This window comes from Morone saxatilis, unplaced genomic scaffold, assembly GCF_004916995.1.
Source record: "Morone saxatilis isolate NCDOM2014 unplaced genomic scaffold, NCSU_SB_2.0 Contig20, whole genome shotgun sequence".
In the NCBI taxonomy this organism is placed as follows: domain Eukaryota; kingdom Metazoa; phylum Chordata; class Actinopteri; family Moronidae; genus Morone; species Morone saxatilis.
The window spans coordinates 16,214,985-16,227,666 of NW_023339763.1; the positions used below are offsets into that span (position 1 = coordinate 16,214,985).

At 38.0% G+C, this 12,682-nt stretch overlaps 1 protein-coding gene across 1 annotated transcript; it reads right to left on the bottom strand.

Moving 5' to 3' along the window:
• Positions 1-632: 632 nt before the first annotated feature.
• rnf167 (ring finger protein 167) lies at positions 633-8,880 on the bottom strand. The gene is made up of 10 exons (XM_035666041.1): positions 8,654-8,880; positions 6,083-6,213; positions 5,919-5,999; positions 5,691-5,828; positions 5,525-5,612; positions 5,331-5,421; positions 4,629-4,734; positions 4,117-4,210; positions 3,784-3,864; positions 633-3,197 (listed from the first exon to the last, which is right to left on the bottom strand). Exons 2-10 carry the CDS (start codon positions 6,197-6,199, stop codon positions 2,788-2,790), a joined length of 1,206 nt encoding a protein of 401 aa, XP_035521934.1. The 5' UTR covers positions 6,200-6,213; positions 8,654-8,880; the 3' UTR covers positions 633-2,787.
• Positions 8,881-12,682: the final 3,802 nt, after the last annotated feature.

The window sequence follows — 12,682 nt, forward strand, 5'->3', positions numbered from 1 at the left end:
TAAGCTTTAATTATATATATATATATATATATATATATATATATATATATATGTATATATCTGTATGTGTATGTACTGGTATGAGCTGTCAGCTGTATTCATTGTTAAGAGTAAAAGAACCTGAAAGAGGCTAAATTCAGCAGGGAGTCCCCGCTATGGGCTAATTAGTTACTATGACAGTCATGTCAATAGAATCAAAGACCATACATTCATTCATTCTTGGGTGAGCCATGCATTCACAGCAGCTCAGTCCTTTCATTATTATTAACCACCTGTGACTCGTTATGTCTCAGCACACTGGGGGCAGGGGGTGAAGAAGCCGTCCACCATGACACACAGAGGTGACAACGTTTGAAAAATGCACCTAGTTTAGGTATTTACTTCAGTGTGCTCTCAATCAAAATGTGGGAATTTGCCAAATCCTTTGATATAAAATGTATATTCAATGTATATGCATTTCATTCTATAACTACAACGCTATGTATTATAATTATATATTGATTTCAGCTTTAATATTTAGTTACACACACATGTATAAATATACACACAACATATTATAATACCATACCCATTTGGTAAAACATTAATTTATGTTGGCTTCTATAGGAAAAAGTGAAAAATTGACACCAGAGTCCCATTTCAGTATCATTTAATCTTCCACAAATCACACATTAAATGTAGCATTCCACAGACTGTGTTTAGACATCTTAAGGATTCTCAAATCTGCTTTATACATAGAAATTATACTTGACACTGTACATTTATTATTTAAATGTGATAAACTAGGCACATTCTAAAAGAAGAGGGAAAAATGAATTTGGGGATTATATGTTTCCATTTGTTTCAGTTCACAGTCTCTAAAATTGAGACATAAAGAAAAAAAAAAGTACAGTACAAAAAAAAACATTTGAGCATACTGTAAATAGGAAAACAGCTGTTCTATTTTACAATACAGACTATTGCCAACAAGCCCCAATCAAACTTTGATAGTGTGGAGTCTTTTAGTCAAACATCAGTCATATATAAAGATGGAATGTATTGATTTCAGTCCTACTGACTCCCCTCTTCAGCACTCAACTTAATCAAAACAAATCCTTAGTCAAAGCATGTGTATGTGTAGTGTCTCCACTGATGTCATCATATGCAGTTGTGGAGTATGGGGATATACGTTTGGTCCCCTATTTGATAGATACAAGTTAGGTTTCAAATTGAGGTTATACAGAAGGACATATTGTTTTAATTGATAAAACCATTTTTTAAAACACATGGGGCACTCCATTTTAGTATAGAGGACAGTAAAGACCTACACCCTGTAAGACTATTATACATACATACAAGAATTCCAGTTATGAATTTATGATTTATTAGATCAAGGTAAACACTGTGCATTTATTAGGAGCAGTGAAACAGTTTGGCTGAAACAACTTTTTAAGGTTTCTATTTGTGCTGCTCTTTATATAAATCAACAGCGTAGACCCGCCCAGCTCATTTTATAAAGTAGCAAAAAAGGTGCAAATCAAGCATGTGTAAGCTGGCTATCTGTGTCATCACTAGCAACACGTAAAACACAGGTTTTCTCTTTCTTGTTCGTCACTATAAAAACAAATGTGGAGCGTATTTTCAGACCAGGGAACAAGAACTAGGTAAATACAGCTAGAGAAAGAGTAAAACAAAGAGGAGTGTGAATCCCATCCCTTCAATTTCCAAACATTTAATTTAACATACACATGTTATGTACATCAAGGCCAATGTAAGGCAATGCTCTTTTTTCCTAAAAACACCTTCAGGGTCCCACAATTCTGCAATCATTCTGCTGTGTATAAAAATGGAAAAACATCCATTAAATATTCATGAATCTATATTTTACTGATTTAAAGAATAAAAGCTAAAATGATTTAGCAGACCAAAACCCATCAATATTCACTATGTTATGGATTTACAATACCAACTGACCTTTACTTTGTTGCTTAAAGTTTGTTCAACTTGACAAACTGGATAAAGCTAAAAATGTTTTTTCTTAAACTGACCACACAGTATTATTGGTAACAATGTAAAAGCAGCAGAAATGTATAACATCTTTGCAATATTCTATTATAGTATAATTTTTTCTGTGGAATTTGAGAAAAATTGGACATTTCAAAGAACTGAAATATAGATTTAAAAAAAAATTTAAAAGAGAGCTAAGGGGATAAAAAAAATAAAATGAAGACAAACATTTCTCTCTACTTGCACATCCTGGTTAGGAAATGATTCAAAGCTGGGGGAAAGGACAACAGAGAGTCTTCAAACTGCACTAACCTTACTTAAAACCTTACATAGAGAACCCAGAAGATCCACTTTAAGTGTGAGCACACAATTCTTTCTGTTTAGCAACACAGGCTTCATCTAATCGAGTCACACTCTTGCTTTTACAGCTTATAGATTACTGAGACATTTAAGTGGCCCATTCATTCATATTCATATTGTGCAACACTAGTGGTTAGGTCAAGTTATGAATTACAACATGCATTAAAAAGGAGGTCTAAAGGACAAATATAGGCATACTAAAGTGAATGTGTGTATAAAAGTGGGCTGATGCTCTGATGCTGAATTTTGGTACAAACTGATTGATGTTCTGCATGTGCTTTGACACCAACAAGTAGACCTCCTCTGGTTACTGGGTAAAAGATTCTGTTACAAGTCTAGCTAACCACAAATGTGCAACTATTTTAAAGTACAGTGTGATAATAGTTGCCTGATGACACAAAGACCCTTTTTAGGTAAAACTAAGTAATCTCGTTGCAGCCATCAGACCTCCACTCTATCCCTACCAATGAGCTGAGCGGTGTCGTCATCTGTGTGCTGCCCGTCCTCTCCCGCGTCGTCACTTTCTGAGTCTGTTTCCTCCAGGGGGGAGTGGTAGCCTTCATAGCCCAGGATGGGTGAATCGCAGTGAGCGGGCGAGGTGAGGCACTGGGCAGTAGTGGTGGTGGTGGCTGAGTAGGCCACTGGGCTCCCTGAGGGGGAGGGCCGAAGCAGAGGGGTGCGCTCCGAGTCTGCTTCACCCTCTGTCCCTTCTTCCTCCCCACGTCTTCCGGTTTCCTCCTCAGACTCGGACTCGGAGTGCTCTTGGTTGTTCCGAGTGACGCGCTGTTTGCACACAGGACACGTCTTCTTGGTCTGTGTGAGCCACGGGTCTACGCACTTGCAGTGGTAGGCTGCAAAGCAGAAAGAAGACTTTGAGACTTCTTGGTTGTAGTGTAGAGTGAATGAACAAATACTCAAACTAACAGACATATCATATACCATGATATTCACTGCAGACCGCACAAGTTTGTTCCATTAGCTAATAAAAAACTGTTTCAGATAGGGTAAAGGAGTGTGTGGGGTTTAGGGGGATCTATTGGCAGAAACTGAATATAATACTCAGAATTGAATCATGTTTTCGTTAACTCAAGCACTTCATATCTACAGAGGGAGCGTGTCCACAGACATCTTCTTCTACGGCAGCCCAGAGTGGACAAACCAAACACTGGCTTTAGATAGGCCCACTGGTGCCAAGCTTGGGGTTAGGGTTATACAGGTGTGGTTAGGTTAGGCTAAACTACAGGGTGCAGTTTTAACAGATGGGGTTACACGTCAAGTTTACTGTAGACTGTAGGGTTACAAATACTGACTTGCAAGAAAGGGTTTATAATTCATGTACTTGGTGCGGTAGACATATACATTCTGTGGATTATTGGGGGTATTTTTTCCAATGTACCAGAACATACAAAAATAAAGAACAACAAATAAAATATTTACCATGGGAACAAGGTAAAACACGCAGCTTGTCTCCCTCTTCATACTCATCCAGACAGATGGCACACACATCATAGTCATCCCCTGAGACGTAAGAGAAAGGATATCAACTTAAATGATTCAAAATATCAGTTTAAATGCTTAAACTATTTTCTGGGCTACAAATGAGTGACACTTCAGCTTAAGGACCTGTTCTATGAGCAAAAAGCTCCACAGATGGTAGAAGAAACTTTAAAGACTTTAAATTCACATTCAAGGAAAATCTGATCATTGCAATTGATTCTTAATGTTCTTAAAAGAAAAGTATTAGTAGTAAAAACGATATAATCTTTTTACCTTTACGGAACCGGTGGGTTGGAATCCGCTTCAGTTGGTCTTTAGACAAACGATTTTTCCTCAGCCTCTTTCTGTACTGTACACACCGTATAATCTGAACAATACAAAAAGACAATGTCACTGATGGCATGACAATTACTCTGAAACTCAACATGTACGGATAGGTTTCTTTTTTATGTTCATGTAGGACCCTGCCACTCATAGTAAGTATGTAAGAGGCTATGTAAGACACCTTAACCCTAATAAAAAGATAAGTCTACTGAATAAATAGAAACATCTCAAGAGGAACATTATCTGCCCTTGCTTTGCTGAAATACTATTAGGTGAACAATACAAAGAGGCATATTCAGGGCTTGCCTCTGCTACCCATGGTCCAAAGTCTATCATTGGAATCTGGATGACAGAATAAATACATTATATCCTTTTCAATTCTAACAATTGCAAACTTCAAAAAGATATAACGTGCTACACACTGAACACCCAAGGAGGTATTGCATCATATGCATACTTACCAAGACGACACACATGACAAGAATGATCATGCCAACTACTCCAGTGAAGGGAATAAGGTAGTACGAGAGTGGGAAAGAAAACTCCGGCTTGAGGATCACGTAGGCCCTGATGGCCAAGAAGAGAAACAATGCATCAGATAACCATAAGCACTAACACTGAAAAAGTCTGCATGTATTGGTCTCTGCTAATCTAAAGTCAACTCTTAACGGTTGTTTGGTCTAGTTCAGTGTATCTCAAACTTTCTATACTGCATACCACCTCTGAAAATATTAGGCTCTCCTAGTAGGGCTGACGTTAAAACACATGTAGGCCGACTCTATTCAGCTACAGACAGTTCACTCAGGAAGCAGGTTTATTCCCAATAAGATTATTTATCGTTGACTGTTGTTGAATCCTGAACTGTACTGAAATACAACTCAGACTCCTGGTCCACATTTTAGAACAAAAAAGTGTTTTTGAACCATTCATTTTACCTCTGCTTATTATTTGCCATCACACTTGCTAATAATGGATGTAAGCATGTGCTATGTTCATGAACATGAGTACATAGCAGGCTGATATTGAAACAAAATATTACAGGAAATACAACACTTGTGATCCTATATTTTGATTTCAGTATAGTTGAACCAGTGGTTGAGATTGTTTAGATTGAAAAAGTACTGAATATATTTATTTCTACAAAAATTCTAATGTTTACTTACCCTTGTTCTGGAATGATGAACTGCCTGAGAATTTGGGAGGCGTAGTAGCTGGTGAATACAGAGGGGATCTCAATCTCCTCTGCAATCGTGTCTGAAAAATTAAAAACGAGCAGGATTAAAATTTTAGGCATTTTAGGAAGATGGCGTGAATGTATAAATTTTGATATTGTGTACATTTTATAAAGGAGAATTACCGTTGCTGTAGTTCATGTTGAGTAGAGTGTCTGAATACATGTTGTGAACGATAGCAGCACTGTATCCAGCCTGCTGTGCGTGCAATACCTGAAAAGTTTCCTCACATTAGACCAGATTGCTTAACAGACACTACTGCATATTCTGTGTCACTCAAACATGACTCACCTTTATGTCAAAATTGCAATCATAGCGTCTGATGAGAGCGATGAATTTGGTGGTGTTGGCATCATAAGATGGTGGCAATGGAGGAGGATGGTCTATTGCTGTACAGCCATTAAGTGGACGGGACACCACCAAAACTCCCTTTTACACAAAGAAAATAAAACATTTTTAGAAAGCACTATGACCTGTGTTGTTCTGTATGCACATCATTCTCAAATACTCTGCTCTCACCGTCAGTCCATCCTTCGGAAGTGGGTCGCCAAACAAGGCGGGAAGGTCCTCAAACAACATGGAGGTCATATTGCTATAATGCTGCCAAAACAATATATACGTAAGAACTGACATAATCTCAGGAGAATTTGAGGAATCATATTTATAGTTAAAGTCTTACTTACAGCATAAATATAGGCATGTGTAGGTGAGGGAACCAGCACGCTGGAAAAAAACACTATGAGGACACTCCATCGAGCTCCCACCCTCCACACACCAAGGTGAACCATCCTTGGTCGCATACAGTTGCACTTAACTGTGAAAAAGATAAGACAGTAGCACATCACAATGAAGAGTGATTAGTCAGCCAAGGATTCAGGCTGAGGCTGATCTTGCAGTTTGATTACAGCATGGCATTCACATACTAATGCAAATAGGCAATTCAGGTCGTAAACTATTTAAATATTCACATGAATATGCAAACAAGGAACTCTGAACTATGAATAACATTTACTCTTATTGTCGTGGAGTAGCACAGCAAACCTAAAGGTTAAAGGAACTGATTGTTATTCTGTTACTTTGTGACAATACAAATGTCCTTAACATCAAATCTTTAACCAATCACTTCTTTAACTAATTTAGTTTTTTCTTTTTCTTACTTGTTGTTTTTTGTGTTGTTACCAATATTTCTGCCTTAATATTATTATATTGTTGAGTTTACAAAATTAAGTAGCCGCCAGTATACAAATGTATGTCTGCAGCAAAGTCTTAAGTTCTGTTTTATTCTACTGACTTTGTTTCATTTTCTGCTAAGCATAACGGTTGTCCCATTCTTTTTCATTATTTCTCCCAGTTTATGCACACACAAAAAAACTTTCAAATGCACAATATTAATGAGCCTTGCTCCAGTACTACTACGAGGTAACTTAACAATGCAGTTATTCTGTAATTTAGCAAAGGTTTTTACTACAACCCTGTTTGTTAACAAATCCAGGCAAAGTAACAGTGGGTAATTAAAATCAGCTATAATTCAGTTCAGTAATTCCTTCCACAATACTCTACTCACATGTAAGAGATTTCAGCAGATCCAGGGGTAAGGGGTGGAACAGATCCAGATATTATTACACATCTGAATGCTCAACAACTAAAGGGGCAGTCTCACTATTGCAAAGCATGATCACCATACATTAAAATTACATCTGAAGGCTCTATGTTACTATAAATAGAGTCCAGAATCCCCTTGACCCCAGATCTGGTTAACACTGCTGTTTTTGTGTGCACGTAACTAACTTATTTATGTAGAGATAATCAGGTTTAAGAAGCAAACTGCATTAGGATAAGGTAAAATAAGCACAATGCTCTGGTTATTTGTGCCAGTAGACGAGACGTTAACACCACCATTAAAGGCGTACACGTGCCCTGGGGACTATATAGGTGACTTTATGACACAAGTTAGCAATTAACCACATGTAGGGTTTGTTGGCACACGGCTGGTCTTTTGAAGGTCACAGAAAAAATAATGTAACATCAAAATGTTTGCTTTCTGGATCTACCCTCATCTTCCATGTTTAAACATGTGAGTCTTCTTTGTTGAGGGTAACATTTCAGTTTCATAGGACTGAAAATAAAATAAAAAGTTGTCTGTGGACTAAAAGTATTATAGAGGTATTGGAAATGTGTTACTTCTAGATGATAGACATAGAAATCAGCTACATTTTGGTATAAGATTTGAAAGCCTGCCATGAGGTAGCTGATTCATTTAAAAACAATATTGAGCGGGTTAGGCTTGAACACTGATTTGGGGAAGGTGGTAAAACGTGTGTGTGTGTGTGTGTGACATTCTGACACACACACACACACAGCTAAAGTTATATGCAACTCCTCATATGGGTTTAAATGGTCAATAGCAAATATAATTGTTTAAAAATGTTTAAATGTTTCAAATTTGTGTAATTGTTCGGTGCTTTGTATTTATTTGTTTTGCCTCTCACTTCTTTACTAAAATACGAAAATTATCTATAAATAAAGTGTTTTAAAAAAATGTTTAAATGTTCACAATTTTAGGAAACATCTGTGTACATAAAAAAAAAACCGTATTTCTTTATAGCTGTGACCTTATTCCTTCAGTAGAAACACTAATAACACAACATAAACGATGCTAGAGGAGTGAGAGAGAGTGAACAGTGAGCGGACCACTGGCTGCTCACATAGAAACATGCTGAAATCTTTTGTTGTTGTAGCTGCCCACAGAAAGTGCTGCAGTTGTTCCTCCTGTCGCAATGTTAAACCTGTTAAATATGTAAAGCTAACTAATGCGGCTTCCTCACCACGGAAATATTCAGCCAGGTTAATGTTACTCCTATTCCGGGCAGGCGATTAATTAAGTTAGGTGCGTTAAATACTCTGACCCGCTGGACTCTATTAGCGGTCAACTACATTTGTTACAACCACGGTTATTGTTTAGATCTCAGGCGGAAGACTAATAAATAAAATAAGGTATCAGAAAGTAATCGGGGCCATGTTATAAGTTAGCTTCATAAGTTACCTTAGTATCCTGCTAATATCGGCACGGTGAATATTGTATCAATCTAACGGTATTCAGTTGTCTCACTTCTGTTTCTTAGATGTCATCGTGCAAAAACGATAAAGTTCACTATACATCGTTCTTCTGCAATCTTTACTTCCCCAAGAAAACGATAAAACAAGAGGGATTAACGTTAGCTGAGGGTGGGCTAGTGTTAGCAGAGCTTACATACCAGTTAACGTTAAATCGTCTCCGTGACAGATTGTTATATGTCTTCTTTGTAGTCCGTGCACATCGTATCACACACTGCTATTAGTATATAAAACAAGTATGTCTCTGCGCACAGGAGCAGACACTTCGCCTGTATGTGTTCGGTTTCCTAAAGTTACGTTAGCTTGCTGCTACGTTTGTTTGTTATTGCTTCTTGCTCTCTGGCTCTTCTTCCTGTTGTGATAGCAGATTGACTCACTGGCGCCACACAGACCCACAGCGCCGCCAGCGGCCAGAAGGACAAACAGCAACGGACACGGTGTCCTACAGGCCTCAATGTACGCCACAGAGACACTATGCACACTCTTGGCTTTCCATGGCTCATGGGCGACCATCTGTGGTTTAAATTAATCTGAAATGACGAATGAGAACCTAATAGATACATGAAAGGAATAGTATGTTATTATGTAGAGTGATAGATTAAGTATGTCTGAAGAAGATAGTTCACATGCTAAGGATTTAGGCTGCATTTTATAAAAACAAAAGCAGACAGACCGGTTTCACTGCATTCAAACGAACAGATCCCACAGATCCCAATCAGCCACTCCCAGGTTTACAGGCCAGCATCCACAGGTTACATGAATTAATTTCTTGTTTCTCTGGCACGCCAGTTGCAAGAGATTGACCACCTTCTGGAAATCTCCTGGGGAGAATGAAATTAATTTTAAATCTTTCAGATTTTAGGGAGACTGTAGAATAGCTGCAGCTAATAATTTACCATCCATCAGAGGGCAACATGTCTGTCAATCAGGCCAAAACTTCATCAACAGTGCCCTCAAGTGGTAGGATAACTGTACTGTCACATACAGTGTCACGACTATGTCTATCTGAGTTCAACAAATTAACGCAGTACTGCAGTACAAGAAACTTTGGGAGCTGAGCTGTGTAATGGCAGTATCGCTGATACGGGCTGAGATGCAAACACAAGTGTACATACGGTATACACAATATATCATGCAGTACATGCAGTACGGTAACTGCCGTACATCTTATCTTCTATAACATCAGTTAGATAATGGCCCTATTTAACAGCAGTATTGTCAGGCTAGTCAACAGATTATGAAACTCATCTTCAGGTCAGTTGGGCCAATCTACAACCTGCATTAGGAAGGAAAAGAAAAATAGAGAGTCACAAATAGGCCGCAGCCAGATGAGCTTTTGGAAGAAAATTTAAAGCTGTGTCGTACATTTCTGGATGTATAACGTTATTCCCTGTTTTCAGAATGTTGCCATGTGAGATGAGGGGGATGAAGGGCAATAACATTTATAAACAAATAAAAGAGGAGGAGGCTGACAGGATCCTGTTATTTCCTGTGAGGCTACCACACACTGATCTCTTTTGTAATGGGAGTCAGGTGGCCTGTGGAGTAATCCCTCTACTGCCAATGTCAAAACCTAACCCTCACTGCAAGGCGTCTGTGATGCCCGCTGCTGTAGTTATATTTTTATGAGATACACGATGAGTCAGTGACCTATCCTTTAAATGTTCTCAGCACGGTCTTACGTTTTTTAAAGAAGATATTAGCCCTTTTATTCCATTTCAGAGTCAATTTGAAATGTGCATGCATCTTTAGCCTTTCTATCAAGACCAAAAAATGCTTTTCAGAGGGAGTTGACTAACTACATGTTTGCTGTTGATCAGTCTCAGTAAGAAAACACAAAAGTCTCAGTAAGAAAACAAGACTAAATGTTTTAATCCAAGCAATCGTTAGATTGTCAATACATCCCATAATACAAATTGTAGGTCAGCTCATACAACACTGACAAATTTGCTCGTCCTAGCTCGTCCATCAGTGGGGCTGATAATGTAAAGTTTGTCCTCACAGGGAAGCTAGAAAATGATCATGTGGCCTTTAAAATCGAAGGGATTGAAACCACTTGGGGGCATGAATGTGAAAGCAAATTAGTTCATCCCTCACATAGATATGTAGGCGGAGGTGGAGTAAAGGTCAAGAGCTCAGCCTAAAACGGATTCATCTTCTAGGAACCAATAAGAAATTTCATGGAAATAAGGTTGTTAGTTGTGATGATACCTCAACATGGACCAAAGTGTAGATTAGAGGGGAGCTTTGATCAAACTGCTGTTCTATGCTAAAGGTCAGGGGATCCTCTGAGGGCCACAACTAACAGAAGCAAATGTCATGTCAGTCTGGCAAATAACTTTCAACATATCTTTCTCTGTTTTCCAACTGTATGATCAACTGAATATACCGTGGCAACTCTTACAGTAGTGTGTGTCTCTGAGTGTTTTACCACACTTTGCCTACTACATGTGTAGATAGTCTCAAACTATAACCCTGAATGGAGATATAGAAAATGAATGTTCATTAACTGTGCATACATCAAGTTACCATAATTCTTGAGTGGGTATGAGGTCTATTTGTCTATGCATGCTTTATCAAAAGACTAAATAAAGTAATATTCCCCAGGCGCTTCACTGGAAGAACAGTGTCTCTGTTGCAGTAAATAGTACAGTAGAGTGAGGAACAGTGCTCTGTCTGAACAGCCTTATTATCCCTGTATGTGACATATAGCTTTTGGGTGGCAGTAGCTCAGTCCAAAGTCAGCACCAACCACAGCATGTGGACAGGTAGCTGGAGAGGTTCCCATTCCACCTTCTGGGCACTGCCGATGTGCCCTTGGGCAAGGCACTGAACCCCTAACTGCTTGCAGAGAGCCACTGTGTGGCAGCCTGGCTGTCTACCATCTCTCCACATTTGCATGTCTATAAGCCCTGTGTGCGTATGGTTGTATTTCAGGCTTATGTTTGTGGGTGAAAAAAAGAATTGTCCCCATTGAATTATTATAGTTAATCTTCTTCTTTTTTAATCTGTTTTGGCAACATGCTGAATCTTTGGGTAAATGTGGTTAGGAAAAGCACACTATTTTCCAGCTCCCAAATTTCCCAGCAAGGAGCCGCTTAGTTTTATGCGTCATTTGAGAGTCAGACCACTATAACAGTTGCCATAGACTGGCTCCCAAAGCTGGATTTACAGACCCTGACCCACAGGGTCCCACTGTATTATTGTGTAACCATAATAAAATGGTTGGTTAATAATAAAAATAAATGTGACGCCTGGATTTGATATCAAGCAATTAGTTTATCAGCATATAGCAGGATATACTTTGCTGAACAAATCAAAAGCAGGATTAAATCTTATAATGAAGATCTCCACAATGTTATGTGTATTATGATTATGCATTATGTTAATGAATTATGTAAATTTATGTATTCTTGTACATCAAACTAATAGAAATGTAATGTCAATTTATAAAACTCATTAACAAGTATTTTTCTTCCTTCCTTTAAGACTTGTCTGCAATCCTTTTCTAGCCTTCAGCTGCAGCCATCTTTAACAATATGACTCAACACACAGCTCATACAGATGGTTAGGGATGCTTTCATCAAAATCTCTTATTTGCCCTTTTGCAAAGTGTGACGCACAACACTGACATATCCAGGCTATAAGTTATCTCCTTGTTTCCACTAAAGCTGTTCATGTTTCTTTTCTTTGTTTTGTTTTTCTAATGGAGGTAAAAATTGGATAACATCTAAGTTTTAAAGTGTTAAAAGATAACACTTTCCTTCGTGTAGTTGTTTTTACTCATTTGTATTTTCTCATCATGATAAAGTCTGGAATTTCATTACGACTGGTGAATAAAATCCAAAACAAAATCCAAATAGTTTTCTTCACCTCTTTTTACATTTTCAATACATAATCTGAATTTCATTTACAACTTGTAAAATGGAAAATAAGTGGGCAGATTTCAAGGTGAAGGGCCCTTGCATCCTCCCTTATAATAAAAACACATGCAGCTAATTAAATTAGAGCTACTCTGAGGATAATAGATGGAATTTGCCATATAAGTCGAAATCTTTCTGCCCTACAAAATGTTTTGTATGTACAAACAAAATGTATACAATTCTAAAAGGTTTCCAACTGAGTAGAAGATCTATGATTTTGAATAAAAAAATCAAATCATATTCTCA

What these genes read in the sequence shown, in the direction of transcription:
- rnf167 (XM_035666041.1), bottom strand. Translation starts at nt 6,199, where the DNA reads ATGCGACCAAGGATGGTTCACCTTGGTGTGTGGAGGGTGGGAGCTCGA. An exon ending in TTCATCATTCCAGAACAAGG is followed by an intron (nt 4,735 to 5,330) that starts GTAAGTAAACAT and finishes CTTGGCCATCAG; the next exon opens with GGCCTACGTGATCCTCAAGC. An exon ending in TTGTCATGTGTGTCGTCTTG is followed by an intron (nt 4,211 to 4,628) that starts GTAAGTATGCAT and finishes TGTATTGTTCAG; the next exon opens with ATTATACGGTGTGTACAGTA.